The sequence below is a fragment of the Ascaphus truei genome, chromosome 13 (genome assembly GCF_040206685.1).
Source record: "Ascaphus truei isolate aAscTru1 chromosome 13, aAscTru1.hap1, whole genome shotgun sequence".
Taxonomy (NCBI): Eukaryota; Metazoa; Chordata; class Amphibia; order Anura; family Ascaphidae; genus Ascaphus; species Ascaphus truei.
The window spans coordinates 22,586,998-22,614,677 of NC_134495.1; the positions used below are offsets into that span (position 1 = coordinate 22,586,998).

At 44.2% G+C, this 27,680-nt stretch overlaps 1 protein-coding gene across 4 annotated transcripts in view; it reads right to left on the reverse strand.

The window, feature by feature from the left end:
* Positions 1 to 20,491, reverse strand: part of SMTN (smoothelin) — a 97,106-nt gene extending 76,615 nt beyond the window's left edge. For all 4 annotated transcript variants that reach the window (XM_075568922.1, XM_075568921.1, XM_075568919.1 and 1 more), the window contains exon 1: positions 20,356 to 20,491. In XM_075568922.1, coding sequence (XP_075425037.1) covers positions 20,356 to 20,406 — 51 coding nt within the window. In that variant the 5' untranslated portion in view covers positions 20,407 to 20,491. The remainder of the gene's footprint in view (positions 1 to 20,355) is intronic.
* Positions 20,492 to 27,680: the final 7,189 nt, after the last annotated feature.

The following is a 27,680-nucleotide window of genomic DNA, read 5'->3' on the forward strand; positions in this document are numbered from 1 at the left end:
GCAATTGGTTTTTTTGTAAACACCTAATTTCAGCCGCAGCAGCAGCCCCTGGCTTATTCTGAACAAGTTTAACCGTTCTCAGTCTCAGAATAATCAGTCCTTTTCAATCCTCCGGGATCAGTTCGAGGTCGCACATATCCCTGATGGCCAAGATTAATCCATTCGTCATTGGGATTGGACGTTGCCAGAAGATGTTTATACTGTACGTGTCATTTCTTTTGGACATTTAAAGCCTATTAATCACAGCAATCCCAGACCCTAAAAAGGTAACAACTCCATTTATTAAGGATTGAGATACAGAGAGAATAAACACCTGAAGCTTCCAGCGCTGAATTCTTGTACTCTATGTGCAGCCTTGCAGTATAAATAAGCAGTTAATACCGGGACAGAGGCATTCCTGATGTGAGAGCGCCAGGTACAGAAGACTATCTGACAAACATCTAGATATGGCTTGTTTTATTGCCAAAGCATTAAACACACACACACACACACACACACAATATGCTAAAAGTTAAATGTAAGTTCCATTTGACCCCACATTTTTTTTTATAGTACACACAGTGTGTATATACATTATATGCATATAGTGTACACACACACACAAACACACACACCTTGGCAGCGAAGGCCTTTATGAGTTAAAAGCACTAGATGAAGGGTTTGCACACACTTCCATATCATGGACCACTGTGTGTGTGTACAGTACATACAGGAGACACAGAAATCCCCTTGGCTCTTCAGAAAGCCACTCTTGTATTCTGATACTTGATCCCATTGCAGCACTTTACACAGGTGAGCGATCCCCTTGACCCACATGATTTATACCTCTCGAAAGAATCCAAAAAAGGGGGAATGCGCACCGGAGGCCCGTAAAAAGGATTGTTTTGATACAGCCGCAAAGGCATCAGCAACTTTCACGTAAAACATGGCAGACTCCGACAGGCCAGAACTTCCACAGTCCAAAGTGCGTCATTCAGTGCAGGACGACCAAGCATCCGGTGATCTCCATGTGTGCAGCCCCAGCACTACAGAAGGGTGCCGTGTATTAACGTAATCACTGTATGACCTCACGGATTTGATTACATACATAAGGGGCGCGCAAACTTTTGCAGCGCCCCCCTGCCTTACCTCCTCCGTTGGCTGCCCCCCTCCGTACCTCGCAAGGCGGCAAATGACGCTGTGGGGTCGTCTGACGTCAAGTGACCTGCAGCACCATTTGACGCCACGTTGCCATGGTCACGCGTCCTGAAGCTGGCTGAATCCCGGGAAGTAGCGGTTGCAGAGGCCTCGCGCGGTTCCCTGGCATTTAATGCCTCGGGGAAGAGCGCGGGACCTCTGCAACCGTCCCCCCACCCCCCCCCCCCCCAATAAAAATCTCACGCCCCCCAGTTTGCACACCGCGGAACATACATGATCACTATTAGGAGAAATAATGGAGTCGCGGATTTTCCTAATAGTGATCGTGTGTAACCAAAGATCGGGTATGTACGGCTATAAAGCCCTCGCTTAGATACCTGCATCCGACGAAGCCTATATGCGAAGCGCATTGAGGTCATACAGTGATTACGCCAATATACGGCACCCTGCTGCAACCACAGCGGCTCAGTCCTGCACGTACACACTATGGCCTTAGGAAGCCTCAGCAGGCTGGACAGATTGCCATGCTGTACTTCATTGCACGTTGTTGATGCCATTGCTGCTGTATCAATGCAATATATTAACAGGGATTGCAGTTTTAGGCTTTAACTGAAAACCACCACCAAATGATTGTGAACACTTTCGGTTAAAACCGATGGCACCGCCGTGGTCGCGGGACCGCGTGTTGCAGCCAGTACAGTAAGGCCTGGGACATAGTAAGTCCAAGCTCGCTGAGGCGGGCTGAGCCACGCTGAGCAGATGCACTAACCCCCTGCATCTGTCATCAGCGCGGCTATAGTTTCCCCCTCCGCATGTGTGCTGATGCGTGCGGAGGCTCAGAAACTTTGCTGAGACAGGCAAGTTTCAAATTTAAGCGATGTGAGCGCTCACATCCAATGGGAGCGAGGGACTAGCCCCGCCTCCCACTCCGCCTCCTGACATGCCTCTGCTCCGCCTCCAGAGCGCGCTCACTGCCTCGCCTGCAAGGACAGAAAAAAGCTCAATTTTCAACAGGTGAGGCAGAGCAGGAGTGTGGCTCAGCGCGGCTGAACCCTCTATGTCCCAGGACAGTAAGTCTTGCTACATCTGTAGGTAAGAGACAAAGAAAACACAAGGGCAGTATGGAAATAAAATATCTAAAATAAAAAGTACACTAATAAACACCAAATTCAAATACAGTATAGGCCTTATTTTTTTCTATTGTTTTCACTGAAACATGGTTTTATTAAAGCAGCAATACTATATCCCCCCTTTTCTTTGTATAAGTAAAGCATGTGACTGCATAATTCTACATTCTTACCAGAGCTGGCAATCGTTTGGTGCTCCTGTTGGCACCTTACAAACCTGTCAAAATCCTAATGGTGCGCCTAGAGTCACGTCCATGCGGCTTGCGCGCACAACTGAGCGCCGTGATGTCACGCTCGCTTGTAGCTGAGGCGATTCTTGTCCTGTAGGTAGACGCGACAGGCAGGCGTGTCGGAGGTGTTTCGGGGGGGCATGGCAGAGTTGTTTAATCGCTCACGTGACCCGGCCATCGTGTGGCAAAGACAAAAAAGTTTGTCAGCTCTATGGCCAACGCTCACGTGCACACTATACACGATCACATTACCCTAATGTGATTCATCGCACAGCTCTGTCGCGCAAGCAGAATGGACGCGGCCTAAGATAATGGATGCTTCAGTCAGGGTAACTCAGCAGCTACAATGTGTCCTTATATTACTAAGGTAACATTATCTATTGTTACAGTTTGCAGCTCAAACTGCGGGGAATATTGGCAACAAATTATCACAAACAGGAAAGTGTTACAAAGATCTTGCACCGCTGGGGAGGTGGGCTAAAGCCTGCTATAAAAACCAAAAAATGCTGTAAAACGCATTAAAAATGGCATTAAAATTGCAGTTCAAGCTGCCGTTTAATTTTTTTTTTTTAAATTCCCATTCAATATGTGCATCAATACAATCTGCACACTGACAAGTGGTTAGCTAAGCTGCAAATCGATCCGTTCTCCTGTAATCGATCGCTTGCTCCGGGTTATTTAATTCAGTTCTTGCACAGCATTGTGGGCAATGTAGTTCCTAGAATATGATTGGTTGAGCAGTTACTAGATATTGGTGATATGACTGGAATTGGTGCACTGCTAGAGAGAGAGCGGGGCTCAAGAGCCAGAGCCTATCAGAATAGGAAGGGGCTGTCACTTTGGAAATCCTTCCTACATTAGAAACATTAAAAATGTCTTTAAAACTTTTTTTTTTTTAATGCTACAAGTATTTTCTCATAGTACAGAACTGATTTATTAAATAAAAAAACACACACACACACACATATATAGGATATTGCTTGGACTGCAGCTTTAAGAGTTGAATAATCATTTTGAAAAATACAGTAAGTATTATCGAACACTAGAGAAATGAAAAAAAAAGCAGCGTTTTGCTGCTTTAATATGAAACCGCCGCCGCCGAAAAAACAAAGCAATAAACACTGAAAACCAGCATAAATACCAAACAATCTTCCACGCAGGAGGCCAACTTCCATGCAAGGGCCACCAACAGGTCAGGTTTTAAGGTCATCTCGGCTTCAGCACAGGTGGCTCAAATCAGTCGTTGACTGAGCCACTTGTGCTGAAGCCGAGATAGCCTTCAAACCGAACCTGTTGGTGGCCCCTGGAGGATTGCGTTGGCCACTCGTGGGATAGAGGATTAAAAACGACACCCGAAATATATAATCCCGTTTCCTGCCATTAAAGCAGACCCTGGTACGTGGGCCGGCGTGCTAATTAAACAGAGGACGTGCGGAGGGCATTGACGAGCGGGGGGGGAATGGGACTGTAATTAGTATTTGATGACTGAGAAGAGGGAGTCTGGTAGGGAAGAGATGGAAAGGAAGTGCCGGGAACTGATCCAATGTGATAAACAAGCATGACGACATCATAGACACAATATGTTGCAGACACAATGACTCGCGTATTTTATGATGTGTGAGTAAGGATTATATATTCACTGCGGGGGACACTAATGCGGCCGACAGTTAACAAACAAACTTTATTTACATACAATATACACTCCAGTAAACCCGGCTACTGGAATAGCAGGTGCCACCTGGCGGGAAGGAGGGACCCAATGGACCAGTAGTAGATCTGTCCCTTGTGTTCCCATGCTGATATGTAACGGTCATGCCAGAGGTCAGTGCAAGGCTAGTTCACACGATGACAAAAACATGACTGGAAAAAACACATTGTATATGGCAAATCGTGTATGAACTGTGGATACCGCTCGGAATATATAGTGACTGAATCCCCAGCATCTACCATTTCTATTCCGGTTACCAAGTCTTGTTTGGTTTTTAAATGAACCGCTCGCTATACCTAAAACTTGCAAAACGTCCCCGTTCACCCAGCACACTCCCAGAATGCACAGGTCTGTACAGAAGCTCAAACAGGTCAAGAGTAGTTTAGGAACATGTGTTTTTAAATGGTTAGGATACGGATATCAATGTGACAAAAGACAATTAACTTAATCCAATTAAATGTTGTAACTTTATTACAAATAATATGTATGTATATATAGCGGCTGCGCACACACATACGTATGTATATGCACATGTATGTAATACATGCACCTATAATATTTTATATTAGAGCCTTATATTTTGACTTTAATAGGCAGGTTTTTTTTGGGGGGTGGGAAAGAAATGGTGCTCTATGCACAGATAATGTTTATTTGCATTTTCTTCTTTCAATATCCTTTCATTAAGCAAAGAAAAACAACCACATTCTGCAATTCAACCTAATTGCCCATTTCCTGACATCATTACTTTGACATGGCTGCAGAGCAGGAATTTGCCGTATAACGGATAGCGCCCGTGGTTAACCGCTGGTGCGCACAAGCCTAAATACCTATAATAGCATGCCGGGTAAATTTCCTCAGGAAAAGCTGCTCTGTGCATGTTCCGAGATAAAACGGATGTTAAAACTGTATTCTAAGCGGAATTTAGGCTTCGATGTCTCAAGTTGGTATTCTATGGGCATGTTGGTACTGTACGGGCACGTTGATATTGTATGGGCAAATCACTATTCCTGCAAATAATATGTTGTTTCTTAATTGGTCAACCATGTTCTGCATTAGACACAAATCATTGAGGTTTATGTAAACGTGGACATAACAGGATATCAGAGTTAGTGGGTCATGTAATTCCTATTGCCCCATATAACTGCTCCTTATAACTCCTACTGCCCCACAGAAACGCTCCCTATAACACCTCCTACTGCCCCATATAACCACTCCCAATAACTCCTCCTATTGCTCAATATAACCCCCTCCTATTGCTCTCTATAAATTCTCAGATTGCTCCATGTTACGTCACCTAAATGATCTAAATTCTTCCATATATGCACAGAACTGAAAGCACAGCAACATGTCCAATGAGGTCACTGTAAGACTGAAGCTTCCATCACAGACCTCGGCTTTGCATGAAGTCATGGGAAGAAGGAGACTCATTTGAAAGTGAAAGATGAAAGTTGTCAACACACCCCAAAGCCTCACGGACTGCAGCCATATTCTGTCACTACAAGCCCAAGGGCACCAAACCCTTTAATCCCACAGACAGGAAATGAGCCAACTTCAATGCAATAGTTTAGATCAGTGGTGCCCAGCCTTTTTTACACTTGCTAGTAAATATTTGTTCAGCAAAACCCTAATTAGTAAATCGTCTTGCAGACTCAGACAATTCCTAACAGAAGTAGGTGACCGATCGATCACAGGCACTAGAGCTTGTGGGGGGTGGAACATGCATAAGACCCCCCCACTGCACCTCGGTGTGTGCAGGCCGCATGGGAGGTATAGCCGTCACTGAGGGAGCTTCCAAAGCCACGTCCCATAATGCCTTGCTGCTGTGGATTCAAAGCATTGTGAGGAGTGATTTTGGAAGCTCCCGCTGTAAGTGACAGATATAACCCCCTCTCCCACTCTAAGGTGTAGTTTGGCTGGGGTCTTACTAAGTGCACAGTCCCCATACGGGCTCAGGACCCCACTATACTGCCTGGGACCCGCAAACCTTTGAGACACCTCCCAAACGCCCCATTGGGAATCACTGGTGCTTAAACTTCAGTCCTCAAGACCCCTAATAGGTCAGGTTTTTAGAATATTCCTGCTTCAGCACAGGTGGCTCAATCAATCCCTGCTTCAGCACAGCTGGCTCAACCAGAGGCTCAGTCTTTGACAGCCACCTGTGCTGAAACTGGAATATCCTGAACTTCTGACCTATGTGGGGGGGGAGGAGAGATTTTGAGGACGGACATTGAGCACCCCCGGTTTAGAGGACTCACTGTACTTAAGGTTTGCTCTGGACAACTAAAAATATTGGTCCTGAATCTAAAAAAAAAAAAAAATTTGCCCTTTATTGGTTATGAAAAGTGCGCTGATGGCAGCAGAGCAGCGTCCGGCTCATCTCAGCAGGACCACAGTGAGATGTTCGAGAGCAGATCTTGGCTTTTAGGAATACAAGTACTCAGTGATTTTTCGGAGATATACGGCTCTGGCTCTAATCACAAGCTGGGAACTGTGGGTTAGTTTTATTGGTGTTACACCATACAATTTTATAGCCTCGATCTACAAACCCAACAAGAACACGGAGTTCTTTGCTGTTCACGCAAAGGGTTTCGTCAATCTTAACAGCAAAAAGTATTAAAGCAGCAGTTCAAGCTGTGTTTGTCTACCCCTTTAATATGTGCATCAATACAATCCACATAATAAGTAATTAGCCAAGTTGTCGATTGATTTGTTCTCCTGTGATCGATCGGTGAAGATTTGGCTCGGGGGTTCACTAAATGGCTGTCAGTGCAGCAGAAGAGGACCAAAGATGCAAAGTTCTGTGGGGAAGATCATGTGATCAGGGAGTCACTAGATACACTGCTAGAGAAGGCAGGGCTCAAAAAAAGGGGTGTGCCAGAGCCTGTTCCAGAAGAGGAAGGGGATGTGACTTTGTAAATGGTTGCTATAGAAACAAAAAATGCTTGTTACATTAAAACGCCAGAGTTATTTAAAAAAAAATGCTACAAGCATTTTCTCATAGTACAAAACTGATTTAAAAAAAAACACATGTAGGATATTGCTTGGTCTGCAGATTTAATCTGATGTTAAAGAAGCAAAGGGGTTAATTGGCAGTGTAACAGCAGTAAAGGAGTTATCGAGGAATGGGTTAAATTGGAGCTGCTCCGACATGTCACGGTCCTGGTATGCGATTTCAAAATATCCTCTAATCTTCTACGCTCGATCACAGGCCTTTGAGGTGGATTTTTTTTGTATACCAGTCTACAGATTCCAGGCTGACAGTTTGGGGCCGAATGTGCATTTCTCGCAGATTCTCGGCTCAAAGTGAAGAATCCACACACATTTCCTGCTACAAGCAACAGAGACGCAGCTCCAATGTCTGTACATCGTGTCCTGCCTCTGATGCATTACACATGGGGAGATTGTGGCAGGCTATTGGGGGTGTTAATGGCAGTTTTCAACCTTTATAAAATGTAGCGAAGAGGCATTTTTTATCTACGCTCGAGGGAACCGAACTCCAGCACTGATCCGACTACTTTGACACGCCAAAAAGGTTTAAGAATCTTTACTACAAGGTGTAAATTTAAAGGCAGACACGAATAGATGGAGTAAGGAATCAGACACGTACGGAGCACAGAAATATACTGAGAGACCCTTTAAAATAAAGGTTGTGGAACAGAATCCAGTGCTGGAGCAGCACTCTCACATAGAGCCTGGATTGGTACATAGACAGAGTACCAATACAAACGGTCTGAAATCGCTTCTCCCCAGAATATATAAAATTATGGCGGGTTAAAAAAAAAAGTGACAACCCCCCCCACCCACTGTGCAGTGTACAGCAAACAAACAATATCCCTTGTGAGCACATTCACGTCTCGGACAGATCTGCAATCTGCCTTTCCCCATTATCTCCTAGCATACAATGCTTCCACTGCAGCAAGGGATTCTGGGAAATGACATGCAAATGAGCACAGCTTTTACTTCATGTCCATTTTAACATGGACCCCTATAAGCACATGCCTGCTGTATCACATGGTGTGCTCATTTGCATGTCATTTCCCAGAATCCCTAGCTGCAGTGGAAAGTGGAAGCACTTTATGCCAAGGCAGAGATTAAACGACCTGTGTGGCCCGCGCACTCCTGCAGCCCCAGCGATCTGTGCACTTGGCTGCAGGAGACTGGGGAGGTGAGGCGAGGGCATGGCACGGGCGTGACGAAGCTGGTTCACCCTCTGACTGAGCCAGCTCACGTGTCGCTGACGTCATGCGGCAGTCGCCCATGACAAAATGTATGGTCTTCTCAAAACGCAGCCACGTCAACGCGCTACGTCGCAGGCGCGCGGCTACCTACTATAGCCAAGTACTGCATTGCGCCCGACGGCGGCGTCGCTGCGCGCGCTAGCACACTACAAACTCGGCCTAAGAGATAATGGTGAAAAGCAGGTTGCAGAACTGCCCGAGACGTGTGAATGTGAAAGTGAGATTCTTATTTGCTTCTCCCCAGAGAATGAAACAAACCTAATCATGCAGTGTGGCGGGGGAAGGGAGAACCAGGCTTATAATAAAGGCCAAGCCCACTTGGTTACCCCTGAGCCGTGTTTTGGCGTCCTAGAGGGTCAGCTCTTGGGCCCGGGCATTGTGTATGCATTACTGTGACTGTGTGCAAAATATGAGACAATTGCCGTTTGTGTTTTACCGTTTCCAGAGGTGCTGGGACGTCCTGCTTCAGCACAGAGCAGGAAGAGGTAAAAAAAAAAGGGACACAAGGGGTTAATGTATATCCCCACACTCTATCCATGTATAAGACAGAGGTTTGTTTGATTAAAATAGGGTTCAGGGGGAAAATCACATAATGTATGAAGTATGGTAACAATGTTTTTGAATAAGGGAAAAGAGAATGGGTTTTAACCATCCCCCAAACCTGATATGTTTGAAGGAAATGTCCTAAGGTTCTAATTTTTTGTATGCAAACGATTAGGAGAGACATGTAGACTGTTATGATTTTATTAATAGTACCATGTGTGTAAATGCATAAACGGGCATGGCCCTTGTGTAGGTACCTTTAGTTATGTGAGGTGGGGGGGGAGATTTTATCACCATCACAGATTTGAACCCCGCTCAAGATTCATCAGTTCTAAGAGATCCATCTAAGTATTTCATGAGTCCATCAGTTCCATCCTGTGCGATTCACCTGAGATTCAGTCCCATTGGAGAAATTCCATCTCTGAGTAAATCATCTACATTTCTCAGAGGATAAGTGACCAGAATTTAACAGCCGGAGGCTACAGGAAGGAGACGTAGCCTGGAATATTTTGCTGTGTGTTTGCAATTAGGAAAGATTAGTTTTGTTATCTCAGTTTCCAAAGTAAGTGTGTCTTTTTACTGTATTTTTGTGTAACATAGGTGAGTGTGTTCATTAGGTGAATAAACACAATTTATTTTTATCTCTGCTTGCTCAATCAACGATCCCGGTAATTAAAAAAGTCTAAATAAGCTGATTCCATCGTGACATGCAGCCCTGCCCAATTATTCTAGCTTGAAGTTCTGCAAGGCCTTTAGTCCAGGGGTGGCCAACTCCAGTCCTCAAGGGCCACAAACAGGTCAGTTTAAGGATATCCCTGCTTCAGCACAGGTGGCTCAATCAATGACTCAGTCACCTGGGCTGAAACAGAGATATCCTTACAAACTGACCTGTTAGTGGCCTTAAGGACTGGAGTTGACCACCTGTGCTTTAACCAATAGGCAGTGAAGACCACTCCTCACTATGGAGAAGATTTTTGGTCCCACTTATTTGAATAGTGCTTTCAGCACTAAGAAGCAGCTCCACTTCATACTAAATACAGGGGCAGACACATCAAGCGCTGGTACGGATTAGCGCGTACCGGCATATCAATCAATCTGCTCCCAAGAATCTTCTGCGGGATGCTGAGGAGGGACTAGTGGGAGTCCTGGGGGCCAGTGTCAAGGACAATTCCCGCTACCTCATCCACTGCAGGGCACGTGTTAAGGCCGCAGTGAAACATCTTATTCCGGCGGTGCCTTGCCCCTGCTGCACCAATGGCAGATATTCTGTGGAAGGCAACTTAATATGCTTCGAAGGCCGCACATTACATATAGATATACTTGTGTTAACAACAAATCCACTTCTTTCTCCACCGCTTTCTTCTCAAGGATGTCTTCTTTCTACCCCCCTTTGTATCTAAAACCCTCTCCCGCCTTAAACCTCTGACTGCCCCGCACCTCTGGAATGCCCTTCCCCTCAGTACCCGACCAGCACCCTCTCTATCCACCTTTAAGACCCACCTTAAGACCCACCTTAAGACACTTGCTTAAAGTAGCATATGAATAGCACTGTGGATATTCTGAACACATGATACATAAAGCTTGGCCCCCTGCAGACGCACTTACTAGAACTCCCTCCTACTGTCTCTGTACGTTCTTCCTACCTACCAATTAGACTGTAAGCTCCTCGGAGCAGGGACTCCTCTTCCTTAATGTTACTTTTACGTCTGAAGCACTTATTCCCATGAGCTCTTATTTATATTATTTGTTATTTATTATTTATATGATTAACACGTGTATTATTACTGTGAAGCACTATGTACATATATGGCGCTATATAAATAAAGACATACAATACCTCCAAGGTTGAGGTGATAAAGAATAATCCAATATTGGTTTTTATTCATACAAAAACAGAAGTATAATGAAGTCACCATTGTTCAAAAATATGTCAGCATACAGGAACAATATATACATATATAACCCATATTTACCTCACACAATGATTAAAAACAAATCAAATAATTGATACCCCAATAAGCTCTATCCACGTGATAACATACCATGTATTCCTATTGCAAGAACATGTGGGTACATATATTCCCTGTGTATTCACCTTGCCCCGGGTTAAAAATCCCAGTCAAAATGAATCACCAAAACTATTTATTTATTTTTAAATGGTCTTGATGTCATCACAAATCAATTCCCACATACAAGAGATTATATTGTTTGTATTACAATGTATTTAAGTAAGTATTGAAAAGTCTTTTCCCAGAGCTATCCTGAGATGTCTTTAGCCTTCACATTGGGTTTTGTGGTCGTTGTTAGAGATAAATGTAGAAGGACTTTGACCCGGGGCAAGGTGAATACATCATTTCATTTCCAGGGATGTGTTTGGTTGCCCGATTGAAATATGTAAAGTCTTGAAGAAAAAAGAAAGTTGTGTTACAATTAAACATTTTGTTAGCGCAAACACTGGTCTGCACATGTCTGCAATGGTGGGGTATTGCCCCTGGAAGGGCTTTGAATACCCGAAACCCCCATCCAATAAAGTCATAAGCTTAGAGCAGCGGTGCGCAAACTGGGGGGCGCGGCGGTTACAGAGGCCCTGCGCTTTTCCCCACGGCATTTAAATTAAATGCCGGGGTAGGCGTGAGACCTCTAACTCACCTGCTCTCTGCCGGGTCTTGGGCAACGCATCGCCATGGCAATGCACGTCAAATGATGCGGCACCCGGCCAGGGGGGGAGTGGGGGGCACAGCTCGAGAAGTTAGCCCTGGCTGAGAGGATCTATTAGCAACGGTTCCCATGAGTACGAAATCACGGTTCAGTGATCCTTATTTGGCTGTAACTCCCTCCCTACAATAGTTCCTTTACCCATGGTGCCTGGGCTCCCATTAATACAGGTTTGCTGGTCACCACCCTATTCTCTGTCCTACGAACAAGTAACATTAACCCTGCACTGCTAGACGGGCCAGCACCACATGGCAAAGAGAACTAAAGGAAATTAGTGTTGCCCAACAAATACCCAGGGATCGTCATGTAGAAGACAGTGAAAGAACAGGACCCTGAATGTTTACAGTATTTTGACTTTATAGGTTTTTATATTTTCTTTTTAAAGGGGCTGTGTCTCACTGATTACATGTCAGACGAATGCAGGTTATTCTCCCATTTCCATCCTAAAAATCAACATTCCCCCACCTTGTTTCCCCTTTCAAAAGAATATATTTAAATTGGTCTCCCCCTTAACCCATGGGCAGCCTTTAGCCGACACTTCCTACAAATCGAGGACAATAAACCGGTAACCTACTGTATATCTATACCATACCCAGAACCTATATTTCTACTTCCTGGAACAGCGACTTCCTCCCCAAATAAAAATCACAAATTTGGTACATTACACAAGTGGAAAAAAGAGTGTCTCCGCTTCACGCAACTATAGAGGTTTTACATTTCACCGAAATAGGAACCCCTGGGAAACATGCATTATAGGCCCATCTAGCTCAATTTCAGGTCTGATGTTAACACCAATTAAATATAATGAACTTGACTCATACTTTATTAACTTCAGCAAAAGACAATCCCAATGTACAGTACCAACAGATAATCCCAATGTACAGTACCAACAGACACCCTACTTCTCCGCAGGCTTCCGGACGCAATAAAGGACCTGCAATATTTTTTAATGTGGTAATAATGCAACCTGATGTAATGACGCCAGCAGTGTTTTGAGAACCCTCTGCCCCTTGCAGCCACCTTTTATTTCTCTAACCCTGCCCCAAAAATGTACTTTGCAATAAACAGAGTAGAAAAAATAAATAAATCCAAATTAAATAGAGTTTGCAGTTCGTTTTTCTTGCTTATCTTTGAAAATGAGCAAAGGTGGAAAATGAGCCCGATTAACTCCACTTTATGGGTAAAGGAGTGGGGAGAAGAGGTGCGGAGTTTGGGATTTTATGAGGTGCTGGTGTGTTTATTGGTCTCACAGAAGTCCTCAGATCACCCTCATAAAGCCCTCACTAATGTTATTACTCTGCCCTCATTGGACAAGGTGGAACAAATCATGTCATCTTCAGAAAACGTAGCTTGGCTCACAGCTTTATCTTAGTGTTTATTATTGTTAATAAAAATTGATTAGTACAGAGCTTTACAAGATAAAAATTAAATCTATGTAACATACGTAGACATACATACACACACGGCATGGGATAGAGGCACTCCGGTAATATAGATACCTGGGGACAGCCATAAATCTGAAAGCAAATTCATAAAGTAACTGGCACTCAAAGGTTTTGCAGAAAAATAAAGGATCATTTAAACAATCAAAGTTTCGTCTTGTATGTGAAGTCCTCGTTTTGTACCGTTGTAGCTAAAGGAGGACCTATGTATGTCTGAAAACACTATTGGGGGGAAGTAACACAATGGGAAGTGATACAATGTATGAGATTGTAACCCCAATAAAGAAAATTTGAAGTTGAAAAAAAACAATCAGTTTTAGTCCTGTGTCTGGGACCTTAAAAAACTTCAGAAAGGTCCCAGATACAGGACCAGAATGTTGATAGTTTAAATAAGTGTTCATACAACCTGCTCTGTGCATGCCTTTATCATTCAGTGCAGTCACTTCGCACTGTAATGGGAAGTCTGGACCCATTGCTACCGAATGTCCTTCACTAATAAAAGCAGTGATCAAGGTTCTGCACCCAGCGCCCTTACCCGCTTGGCTGCCAGAGTGGCCATTTTTGCACTGCTTGGTGCAGTGAGACAGGCGCAATCCTGTGTAGCACACCAAAAAAAAAAAGTAAACAGCTCATCTTTAACTGTCTGGTAGAAAAATTCCATCAACCCCAAGTCAAAAATGGCCTTTGTATTCTATAAAAACATAACGTTTTACTTTCCACGGGGGACTGTGACCTTCATGCTCATCAAATACTTACTGATGCACACGTATCCGTTTAGTTCATTAGAATATTGTTATTTTACTAGGAACAAGAGAAAAAGTTTGACTGAATTTATGAGAATCAATTTTTAGGACCAAAAAAGGTATCACAGAAATTAGGTAAAGATGAGGGAGAGAGAGGGGGACAGTGTATACGGGAGCGAGAGTGAGAAGGACAGTGTGTACGGGAGGGAGAGAGAGTGAGGGGGACAGTGTGTACGGGAGGGAGAGCGAGAGGGACAGTGTGTACGGGAGGGAGAGCGAGAAGGACAGTGTGTACGGGAGGGAGAGCGAGAAGGACAGTGTGTACGGGAGGGAGAGCGAGAGGGACAGTGTGTACGGGAGGGAGAGCGAGAAGGACAGTGTGTACGGGAGGGAGAGCGAGAAGGACAGTGTGTACGGGAGGGAGAGCGAGAAGGACAGTGTGTACGGGAGGGAGAGCGAGAAGGACAGTGTGTACGGGAGGGAGAGCGAGAAGGACAGTGTGTACGGGAGGGAGAGCGAGAAGGACAGTGTGTACGGGAGGGAGAGCGAGAAGGACAGTGTGTACGGGAGGGAGAGCGAGAAGGACAGTGTGTACGGGAGGGAGAGCGAGAAGGACAGTGTGTACGGGAGGGAGAGCGAGAAGGACAGTGTGTACGGGAGGGAGAGCGAGAAGGACAGTGTGTACGGGAGGGAGAGCGAGAAGGACAGTGTGTACGGGAGGGAGAGCGAGAAGGACAGTGTGTACGGGAGGGAGAGCGAGAAGGACAGTGTGTACGGGAGGGAGAGCGAGAAGGACAGTGTGTACGGGAGGGAGAGCGAGAAGGACAGTGTGTACGGGAGGGAGAGCGAGAAGGACAGTGTGTACGGGAGGGAGAGCGAGAAGGACAGTGTGTACGGGAGGGAGAGCGAGAAGGACAGTGTGTACGGGAGGGAGAGCGAGAAGGACAGTGTGTACGGGAGGGAGAGCGAGAAGGACAGTGTGTACGGGAGGGAGAGCGAGAAGGACAGTGTGTACGGGAGGGAGAGCGAGAAGGACAGTGTGTACGGGAGGGAGAGCGAGAAGGACAGTGTGTACGGGAGGGAGAGAGGAACAGAGTGTGTACGGGAGGGAGAGCGAGAAGGACAGTGTGTACGGGAGGGAGAGCGAGAAGGACAGTGTGTACGGGAGGGAGAGCGAGAAGGACAGTGTGTACGGGAGGGAGAGCGAGAAGGACAGTGTGTACGGGAGGGAGAGCGAGAAGGACAGTGTGTACGGGAGGGAGAGTGAGGACAGTGTGTACGGGAGGGAGAGAGGAACAGAGTGTGTACGGGAGGGCGAGAGGGATAGCATTACAAAAAAAAATAAAAAAAAGGGGGGGGGAATGTTTAATGAATTATCTTTAAGATCTGCCAGGCGTATGAGATACGCTGGGGAACAGCTAGTAATGTATAAATGCTGTTACAAATCCCTTGTGGTTTATTTTTGTCAACAAACACAATGCACATTGAAACGTATATGTATAGAACATTTACATATTTTATTGATTTATAAGATTATCGTTTTGTGAAGACGTCCAAGACAATAGAAAACAAAGCAATTAAAAAAAAAAGTTTGTACAAGAGGGAAAAAAACAAAAAAAAAAACACTTAAAGTCGGTCTTTACACATCTGGGAATATCACACGGTCATTACAAAGCAGCACGTGCCCAGCGCAACTACACAGCCAGATCTGCAAACATCTCCGCTAGGCAAACTAGATGCAAAACCAGCTGCTAATATTTTACTATGCTGACCCCCTGGAGCGAGACGTATGAAAAACAAAAAAGCAAAGGCACCGTGGCAGTGACGCACCCGTGGTGTGTAAGAGGCAGGGGATGGGGGGGTTATATGAATAAAATAAAATGTAGTTGCAACACTCCAGAAAAATAACATGTGCAAAAGATGAGTGCCAAGCAGTGGGTAAATACTCTGAATTCCTCGCGTTAGAAGACTGCAAAAACAGAGGCTGCAAGCCTTAATCTGGCAGAAAAGGAGTTAATGGAAACAAAATGTTACAGGAGCTAAACATCTCCTGTTTAAAATGCATTCCAATTTGTATTGGAGGTTTTTTCTTGTGATGAGGTTTTACTGCAGTCTTAATCTGAATTTAATAGAATGAGAAATTGACTCATACTTTGTAAACTTCAGCAGAAAACATGTAAAAACTCCAACCTACACCTAGATAACATAATCCCAACATACCAACAGACGCTGTGGTCTTATACGCAGGTTCCCGACCATAATAAAGCATATACAATTTATAATATTGTGTAATAGTACAATTTTACTGCCGTCTCTCTTTGCCCCTACTCAGAATATTTTAATTCCATTAATTTGAAGGAAAATATCTTCACGTCATTAAATGTTTCAATGCTTATTGAATGCTCTATAAAAACTCAAGTGTCCAGTCGAGGACATACAGCATGACAGCCACCTCAAGTGTGTGTGATCAGCTTAGATGGCTTCCCACCAATCTCCACTCAACGCAATGTTTTTCAACAGAAGTTCCAAGGAACACTTGGGTTTCCCGGGCATCCATAAAAGGGTTCAAATACAGAAGAACTTACAATGCATCTGATCTCAGACACACTATTAGAGAGGGTTGGGGTTCCTTACAATGTATCTGATCTCAGACGCGCTATTAGAGAGGGTTGGGGTTACTCAGAAATTCACAATTTAATTATAAGATTCCTTAACCAAAAAAAAAAAAAAAGAGCTGGAAAGCACTGTCCTAACTAATTTAAAAGCAAAGACATCGGCAAACCCACCATAATTCAGCGTGTGCCAACCTTAATTCTTCCATGGAAAAAAAATAGCCCCAATTTATATGATCCAACCTGACATGTTCCATCAGACACTGAAATTCCTACAAAACTAGGTAGGAACTGGAATTAAACTCGAGTTGGAGGCCACCCCTGACAGCAAAAGAATTACATAATTGCGTTTAACATTGACTGTTACATCACAATTAACGACGGATTCAGAATAACAGCGTATGCATGTGTCATTTTGTAGCTGAAACACAAAACATAAAATAAACTAGATTTAAAAAAAAAAAATAATAATAAACTCCGTTTGTTTTGGTACAAGGTTAGTATGCGACGGTTTGGAAACATTACCATATGCAATGTCACATGGAAGACGCAAGTTACACGGATGGGGAATTTTTTATTGGTGTCTACGTTAATCATTGTTTTTTTTTTTCCTCTTGGGAGCACAGGTTAACGTCACCTAAACCTGGCACGCTTAATGCAAAGAGAAAAACAAAGCTGATTCATCTCATAACCATGACACTATATCCTGCCCGAATTACCCGCCCCTCATCCTCACTAGGAATCCTGAGCCGCTCAGAGGGGGCAAAGCATATTAATCGCAGTCACAGTGACACCACGTTTATATTTCTGTGTACAACGCCACGGTTTGTGATGCCGACAAGCCCTCCTTCAAGGACGAAAACCCAAGATCTGTAGGTTTGTGACCAATAATGGCATTTTAGAAGCCATATGCCGATTTTAATCAGTGAAGCTGCAACGCGGATCCTAAAAAGCAGCGAGACTGACAGCAAGTCAGGGAGGTGACATCTGTTGTATGACCAATCATATGTGCTGATCCTCTCTGGCATTTATTAAAGGTAACAAGCGCTTACAGATAGGTTACCTGTCTGACACCTTGAGTACCAGTTATCCCCCGCAGGCAGTGATACTGAGACAAACCAAGTTATCATAGCAGACAGCGGCTTAGCATATGAGACAGAAACTCAGACAGCAGGAGAGAGGCGGTGACCGTCAGTCAAAACAAATGACATACTGTTACAAAGCAGAAGAGTCATTACGGAGAGTGTCCTCGGAGCGAGTGAATGGAGAGCGAGAGTCATTTGGGCAAGTGGAGAAAGAAAGAGCGAGAGTCATTTGGGCAAGTGGGGAGAGAGTCATTCGGGGAAGTGAAAGTGGAGAGTTAGAGAGTGAGAGTCAGAGAGTGAGAGAGAAAGTCACTCGGGCAAGTGAATGGCGAGAGAGAAAGAGAGCGTCACTCGGGCAAGTGAATGGCGAGAGAGAGTCACTCGGGCAAGTGAATGGCGAGAGAGAGTCATTCGGGCAAGTGAATGGCGAGAGAGAGAGTCATTCGGGCAAGTGAATGGCGAGAGAGAGTCATTCGGGCAAGTGAATGGCGAGAGAGAGAAAGAGTCATTCGGGCAAGTGAATGGCGAGAGAGAAAAAGAGTCATTCGGGCAAGTGAAAGGCGAGAGAGAAAGAGAGTCACTCGGGCAAGTGAATGGCGAGAGAGAGTCATTCGGGCAAGTGAATGGCGAGAGAGAAAGAGAGTCATTCGGGCAAGTGAATGGCGAGAAAGAGAAAGAGAGTCATTCGGGCAAGTGAATGGCGAGAGAGAGAAAGAGAGTCATTCGGGCAAGTGAATGGCGAGAGAGAGAGAAAGAGAGTCATTCGGGCAAGTGAATGGCGAGAGAGAAAGAGAGTAATTTGGGCAAGTGAATGGCGAGAGAGAAAGAGTCATTCGGGCAAGTGAATGGCGAGAGAGAAAGAGAGAGCCACTCGGGCAAGTGAATGGCGAGAGAGAAAGAGAGAGCCACTCGGGCAAGTGAATGGCGAGAGAGAAAGTCATTCGGGCAAGTGAATGGCGAGAGAGAGAAAGAGAGTCATTCGGGCAAGTGAATGGCGAGAGAGAAAGAATCATTCGGGCAAGTGAATGGCGAGAGAGAGAAAGAGTCATTCGGGCAAGTGAATGGCGAGAGAGTCATTCGGGCAAGTGAATGGCGAGAGAGAGTCATTCGGGCAAGTGAATGGCGAGAAAGAGAGTCATTCGGGCAAGTGAATGGCGAGAAAGAGAGTCATTCGGGCAAGTGAATGGCGAGAAAGAGAGTCATTCGGGCAAGTGAATGGCGAGAAAGAGAGTCATTCGGGCAAGTGAATGGCGAGAAAGAGAGTCATTCGGGCAAGTGAATGGCGAGAAAGAGAGTCATTCGGGCAAGTGAATGGCGAGAAAGAGAGTCATTCGGGCAAGTGAATGGCGAGAGAAAGAGAGAGTCATTCGGGCAAGTGAATGGCGAGAGAAAGAGAGAGTCATTCGGGCAAGTGAATGGCGAGAGAAAGAGAGAGTCATTCGGGCAAGTGAATGGCGAGAGAAAGAGTCATTCGGGCAAGTGAATGGCGAGAGAAAGAGAGAGTCATTCGGGCAAATGAATGGCGAGAGAAAGAGAGAGTCATTCGGGCAAGTGAATGGCGAGAGAAAGAGAGAGTCATTCGGGCAAGTGAATGGCGAGAGAAAGAGAGAGTCATTCGGGCAAGTGAATGGCGAGAGAAAGAGAGAGTCATTCGGGCAAGTGAATGGCGAGAGAAAGAGAGAGTCATTCGGGCAAGTGAATGGCGAGAGAAAGAGAGAGTCATTCGGGCAAGTGAATGGCGAGAGAAAGAGAGAGTCATTCGGGCAAGTGAATGGCGAGAGAAAGAGAGAGTCATTCGGGCAAGTGAATGGCGAGAAAGAGTCATTCGGGCAAGTGAATGGCGAGAAAGAGTCATTCGGGCAAGTGAATGGCGAGAAAGAGTCATTCGGGCAAGTGAATGGCGAGAAAGAGAGTCATTCGGGCAAGTGAATGGCGAGAGAGAGAGTCATTCGGGCAAGTGAATGGCGAGAGAAAGAGAGTCATTCGGGCAAGTGAATGGCGAGAGAAAGAGAGTCATTCGGGCAAGTGAATGGCGAGAAAGAGAGAGAGTCATTCGGGCAAGTGAATGGCGAGAAAGAATAATTCGGGCAAGTGAATGGCGAGAAAGAGAGTCATTCGGGCAAGTGAATGGCGAGAAAGAGTCATTCGGGCAAGTGAATGGCGAGAAAGAGAGTCATTCGGGCAAGTGAATGGCGAGAAAGAGAGTCATTCGGGCAAGTGAATGTCCAGAAAGAGAGTCATTCGGGCAAGTGAATGGCGAGAGAGAGAAAGAGTCATTCGGGCAAGTGAATGGCGAGAGAGAGAAAGAGTCATTCGGGCAAGTGAATGGCGAGAGAGAGAAAGAGTCATTCGGGCAAGTGAAAGGCGAGAGAGAGAAAGAGTCATTCGGGCAAGTGAATGGCGAGAGAGAGAAAGAGTCATTCGGGCAAGTGAATGGCGAGAGAGAGAAAGAGTCATTCGGGCAAGTGAAAGGCGAGAGAGTCATTCGGGCAAGTGAATGGCGAGAGAGAGAGTCAGGCAAGTGAATGGGGAGAGAGAGTCAGTCAGGCAAGTGAATGGAGAGTTATTCGGGCAAGTGAATGGGGAGTTATTCGGGCAAGTGAATGGGGAGAGAGTGATTTAGCACGAGACAGTTGGAGGGATACAGTGAGAAACAATCACAGACCACGAGACATTAACTTGGTAAGAGATAGACAGTCACTCAGCTATAAACCAGCTGCAGTGTGCACAACCAATGAGCCTCTCATACAGCGGTAAAGAGACAGCCCCACTCACCAACTTGCGCAGCGACCCTTCGTCCATAGCGGAAAACCTCTCCTCAGACATGGTCCCCGCGCTTCCCCTCCACTACCCGGCTCCCACCCACCCCGCGTCCTGCGCTCATCTGAAAGCCACAGCGCTCACTGCAGCTTCAAATCCCTGCGTTTCCGGTACTCGACCCGCCCTTCACCACACCCCCCGGCTCCACAACCAACCAAAGCTCGTGGAGGCGCCAAAACCCCGCCCATCTGCCTCATGAGTGGTGAAATTGAATTCCACGTGCCCGCCCCCTTCGCTGGGGATGCCGGGATTTGTAGTTTTTTTTTATGGATGGAAGGTGCAGTGATTGCAGGTTACAAGTTTATTTCAAACATGAACAAGTTCTGCACCGGCCCCTGCAGCAATGAGTGTGTCTTCTGTGTGAATGGCGTCACTTCGGATCAGGGGGCGTAGCAATGGTTATGAAAGCCCTCTATTCATTGCTTAATTTATCATGTTATATTGTATACACACCTATGATTACAGCATGTCTATTTTCTCCAAATGTATCTTTGTTTTAGAACATTAGTAATTAGTGTATCACGTCTAACATTTCAATATAAATACTATCATTCTGATACATACATACATGCTATATTATTTTATATATGCACGCTATGTTTAATTTACATATACATGATATACACATATATATATATATATATATATATATATATATATAACTTATGGTATATGTAAATGCTATATTATTTTATATAATAACTTCGTTTAAATAGTAGTTTTCTCCCAATTGGAAAGAAAAAAGGGATACATTTGAAGCTATAAAAGAAACCAAACAAGAGATTATATACATATATATCTGTGATCAGGTTTTTCCTAACTGCAATTTTTACACATATGTTTGTGAGTGTGCATTTTTAAGGTTTCTTCAAACGTAGCCATTGTAATAAATTGTATTACACTATGGGGCATGCACTTCTGCTTTTTGAGATATATTAATTCCACAGATTTGACCACACCCCGTACCTGATCCAACCTATCTAAAATAGAACGTGAAGATATAAAAACACTCTCTGCTTTCACTGAGCTAGGTGTACGTCTGGCAGACAAGGAGGGAGCAATAGTTGTACAAAATTATTCTGAATACAGACTGGAGATAGAGACAACTTTCTGACACAATAATTTACCATAACCTAACAGGCGATCCAACATTGGTATTCAAAAAAGACGTAGATAGTTTTATTTCTATAGGTTTTACAAACCAATGGGTAAGTGATAGTACTTTGAAACTGGATAGTCCAAGAAGGCCTATAATTAACACAGTGCCCAAGATACTCAAACATATTGAAAATTCCCCAGGAGACTGATAATATCGTCTCGTGATTCAATAAGCTTCTCAATACTTACATTTTTATTTACAGCCATGTGTACAAAAAGTATCTACTCATTTAAAAGACAACAAGACCTTTTTCAGAAAATTAAAACACTTTCAGACATACCAACAAATAGTGTGTTGGCAACACTCAAGTCAAGTATACAGTCATTCATCAATGATCTTCCCACAGCTTGTAAGGAAGCTTCAATACACATGTATGCAGATGACACAATCCTATATGCACACAGCCATAGCCTCTCCGACCTTGAACACATACTTCAATCTGACTTTTTGAGACACGAAAACTGGATTTCCCAAAACAAACTGTTTTTAAACACTGACAAGATTGTAACTATGGTATTCGGGACCAAGACTACATTTTTATTAAAGATTCCTGTGACTGAGCTACAGATCAGAACCAACGCTAACACCACCCTAACTCCTGTTACTAGTTTTAAATACCTGGTCATATGGTTTGACTCCCACTTAACATTCGGGATGTACATTGATACCCTGACAACAAGACCTATGACAAACTAGGTGTACTCTACAGGAACAAATCCTCCTAAAGCCAGCTGGTCAGAAAGCGTATCGCACAGCAGATGCTAATGCCAATTATCGACTATGGAGACATAGTATATGGCTCAGCACCGCAAACCCACCTTAGCAAACTTGACACCCTCTACAATTCAATTTGTCGTTTTGTTCTCCAATGCAACTACAACACACATCACTGCGAAATGCTCAAAGAACTAGACTGGTCATCACTTGATTCTCGGCGCAAAGTTCATCTTTCCTGTCTTGCCTTCAAATACTTTCTGGGCAAGCTACTGATCTATCTGAACAAGCTCCTCACCCCTACCACATGCAGCACTTATCATCTGAGATCTGACTCCAAAAGACTGTTCATGGTCCCAAGGCTCAATAAAGTATCCGGACGCTCCTCCTTCTCTTACAGTGCACCCCACAACTGGAACAATCTACCGGAGACTCTCACATCCGCAACCAGTTTAAGTTCTTTCAAAACCAAAGCTGTCTCACATTTTAATCTGGTCTGTAACTGTTACATACGCCCATAATATATATTATCTTTAAGTATGCATGCAATGTCTTGTATATAATGTATACCCTGTTCACTTACGTAACTGTAACCATGTATTATTTGTCATTTTAACTCCTATGCCCAGGACATACTTGAAAACGAGAGGTAACTCTCAATGTATTACTTCCTGGGAAAACATTTTATAAATAAATAATTCCACTATCTGGTATAAATTCAGTTAAAGAGTTAATCACAAACAAACAACATTAATTAAACAGTTGCCCTAGTTGAATTTTATATCTCTCTACTTGATTGGGTTTGTGACGGTAGGGGCAGCCTTACAAGCATATTAAAGGTTAAGCCCGCTGGTTACTCCTATCCGTCAAGATGGCTGCCTATGTTGTAGGCATGTGGCTATCATATTGCAGCCAGAATGGCTGACAGCATATATTTCTGTGTATCCCCCTGTAAAACAGTTAATTTCCCTATGTGTATTGTACTGCTGTGATTTGTATGGCTTCATTGTGTGGTGGGCTGGTAAACTACTCAGCCCGAACAGCATACATTTGAGGCTTGGGCCATAATCTAATTTGGATTGGGTTGGGTGACGTTTTTAGGAACGGGGGGGAAGTGTGTGAACTCAGGTCGGGGAAACATTTACTTCAAAAGTGGAGCCATTGCTCATCCCCGACTCTGAGGTGTTTATCTCTGCGGGAGATAATCTGAAACTGGGGAACAAGGTCTGGGTCCTATCCCTGCCGGACCAATTCCCATTGGTCAGCTTCAAATTCCCACTCTCCTTAAGCCCGCCCCTTGTGAGCGATCCTAAAGCAGTCATCTCCCATGGCCCCGATTGGTCCGTTTCAGGCAAGCCCTCGCTCTCTGGTCAGCGAAGACAATCTCTTCGCTGTTTGGTCGGCACCCGGTCTTCCATGGTTTAAGGTGGAGGCTGGGAAAGTATGTAAACCGATGCCAATCAGAGCTCCACAGGTTTTACAGATTATTCTGTGGTTCATAGCTATTCTTAGTGTCAGAGACTAGTGGCAGATTTGAACCTGCAAGCGAGTGGCTATCATCCCAAGGTACTGGGATACCCTGAGATGGATTGTGGAAGATATCCTTGGGAAGATAGCTACACCAGCACCTAGCCATCTAGGATTCCCCCATAATCCTGTTTGAAGAGTTTAAGCTTTTATTGTGCATTGTGTTGCTCCTGTTGGCACCAGCCAAAATAAACTCAGTTTATTTAATTCCTTCTTCTGTCTGGTGTTTGCGATCCCAGTGTAATCATTTGGTGTTCCGTGACAGACTTTTTCTGTTGGTAGCGGTGGGATTGCTAGACTCAGAGCTTAAATACGTGTGGCCATTTCAGCACTAAGTCAATTTCGAGATTGCTGGACAAGGAGTTAAGAGTCCAACCATGCCCTGCACAAGGCTTAACTTTCCCCCAACTAGATAGCCTTAGTTGACTCGAGGATCAACAAAGAGATCGCATCCAAGTATCGGCCTTGGACTAAGAAAAATGTGGCAGCCCGTTGACATTGTCCAGTATGAGGTTGCGAGCAGCCCCAGAGGAACCCATCGCAGATGAAGTAGAAGTTCCTGCTGCCTCTCCCGGGGTCGAGTCCCTATCATTCAGCTTGAAGGACAAGTAAAGCATGGTGCCTGCATTAGGGCTGAAAGCCATGGCAGAGATGTGACTCACAGATATCCGGCTCATCATGACCAAGGCCCTGTGAACAATCTCAGGTCAGTAGCCAAAGTTGCCATTACAGCCTCCCTCCACATCTCAAAGCAGCTTCAGTAAATTTGAAGAGACCAAAGAGGACATCAATGGATACCTATGGTTCTTCGATCACCAGTGCCACCTTCATCACCTCCTGAATGATTGGGTGAAATATTTTTTTCCCCAGTTGAACAAGAAGGCAGCAGAGGCTTACAGGGAGGTAGACCATGGTGATGCCGGCAACTACCGGTTGTAAAGGAGATTCTCCTGGTTAGGTATGCTATCATGCCGTAAACAAATTGGATCCAGTTCCAGACTCTGAATCGAGGCAACCAGGACACCTATGTGGAATTTGTGGTAACACGGACAGTAGGACACACAGGAGCAGATGGATAACCCCCACTGCTAAGCGGGAGCAACCCCCGATCCCCTCCAATAACACAGAAGGGGGTAACAAGCTGCACCCAGGGGCCACAATGGAATTTGCAGATTGTACTGTACCAGGAAATAGGGATCTGGGAGCGAGGTGAGGTCCAGAAGAGGAGTGGGGTCCAGCAATAAAGAGGTCATGGGGCAGGCATGCAAATGGGAGGTCAGACAGGCACGGGTCATACATGGGAGATCCAGTAGTTAAAGAAGGGTCAAAATAGTAGGGGGTAAGTCCAGCAGTGGCGTGGGCTACTTCCTAGTTTAAATAGTGCTGAAAACCAGGAAGTAACTGAGCTAAACAACCAGTACTAAAACCATGAGAACCGGAGTGACCCAAAGATATTAATCTTGGAGGGTCAGGTGAAATGTTCTGTGGAGTACTAGTCGGGACATGACAATTTTGTGTTTTGGCTTATCCACAACACCAAGCGCTGAGTAGCCCTGGTGTGAAATAACCACGCTCAAGGGGTTCCTGGATCTCATCAAAGATTAGTTCCTGCTATAGTGCATGCCGGATAGTGGGTCGGTGACCGAAAGCCAGCCACCACAAGCAAGCCACAGAGATAGCAGACAGCTTCTTAGCTGCCAACTCCAGCACCACAGAGATGGCCCCAGATGAGTGCCCCATCACTTAACCCAGAGATGAGATTTCATATTATTTCTACACAAAATACATTGATGATGTTTTTAATTTGGAAATGTTCTAGGCTGGATTTGGACAAATCTGTGGAACATATTAATTCTTTGAAATGGCCAATTCAGTTGAGACTTCAAATGGATGCCAATCTATCCTTTTTTGGACAAACTTCTCTATAAACAAGGAGGATGCCAGATAGAAATAAATTGTTACATGTGAGCAGTTGCAACCCTTGGGAACTCAAACGTAGACTTCTGCATTCTCAAATGGTACGCTTAGCCCGTTTGGTAAGTGATCCAATACAAGACAAAAATTAATTACAATGTCAACTCGTTTCACTGAGAGCGGGGTACCGTGTTTCAGAAATTGAAAAAAATTCATCAAGTGCACAAACTTTATTTTACAAAAAACTATTGAATTACTTTAGACACGAGGTTGCAAAAAGATAGGAAATTAGATTACCTGTCATTTCAACCTATTGCACCAGCTCGGCAAAGATAAAGAAAACCATACTGTCAAATTGGAATGTCTTGTCCACAGATCCCATCTTACCAAGTATTTTTAAACAAAGACTTTTGTTTTTTTACAAGAGAGGAAAGAACCTCAAAGATCTCTTGGTCAAGACTGATTTGGCTCTTCCAAACACTGAAGTAAGACGGCCACCCAAGTTGGGATGTTTTAAATGTGCTGATTGTATGACAATGCAGGTCAATGCTGACAGGCTGCACTTTCAACATCCACATCATAGTTTCCCTATTCAGATCCTACATCATCTTACTTGTATAAGTAAATTTGTTATCCTTGTGACTGTATATCTATGCGGACTAATCTACATTGGGAAAAAAAACAAACGTATGTTTATAGAACGGATTTCCCGACATAGGTCAGCCATATGGGCAGCACTAAAAGATAACAAATCAGGACAACTAGTAGCACAACATTTATTGAAACTTGGATATGGGGGTACCAACATTGAAATATATAATCAAGTTTGTCCCTCCCACCGTGCAGGAGATAGATCATTAGAATTGCTACGCAGAGCCGAAATTGATACATTTTGTAAACCCCCATGGCAGTGGCAGCAAAGGGGTTATATGGAACAAATTAATTTACAATAGGTTGTTTTATATGATTACAACAAAAAACAAACAAAGATGCCCAAAGCTACTTCCAATGTGACAAAAATACACAGTGCAATACCTATATATTCTCTTGAAAAAGGGTCATTTAGTTCAACCCCTTGGCCAAAGCATCTTAAGCCTGCTAGCCAACTTCAAATTTGTTGTTGTATACATTTAGCCAGGCCCACTAGCACTCCTTTTGACACATATATATAGATATATATATAGATATATAGATATATAGATATATAGATATATAGATATATAGATATATATACATATATATTATGTGGTAATGTTTGGGGTTTCTCAGAGCTTGTTGGGTATCTGTGTGTTTATTAACTATGTGCAGCTGGTCTCGGCTGTTATTGGGAGGTTAGTGGCCCTTCCCCCCCAAGGTTTAAACTCACACCTCCCCACTTTCCAAGTTGACAGGTCAGTTTCATTTTGCTGAGTTACGACAGATCCAATGCTGATTATTCTTCCTGTAATTATACAGATAAATAAGAATTTTAACTCAGGGAGTGTTAAGACCTGCTAACGGTCATGCCTTGAGAGTGGCAGCAGGTTAAAGACGCTTTGGCCAAAGGATTGAACTAAATGACCCTGTTTCAAGAGAATATATAGGTATTTTTGTCACATTGGAAGTAGCTTTGGGCATCTTTGTTTGTTTTTTGTTGTATGCATTTAGCCACGCCCACTAGCACTCCTTTTGACACTTATATACATATATATATTATGTGGTAATGTTTGGGGTTTCTCAGAGCTTGTTGGGTATCTGTGTGTTGTTTTTTTATGAGTAAGGTGGAGTGTCTATTTAACTGCATTGTTTCTCCAAGAAGGATATAGTAGGTCTAAAGAGTGATAATATGAGCATCATGTATGAGTCATCCAACCCAAAGTCTACTAGAGTGATATTGGGACTCTATAATTATACTTACCTCACCAGCTTAATTATGTTAACCAGTCAACCCAAGAAACTGTCCATCAACAAATTAATTTCCAAGAGA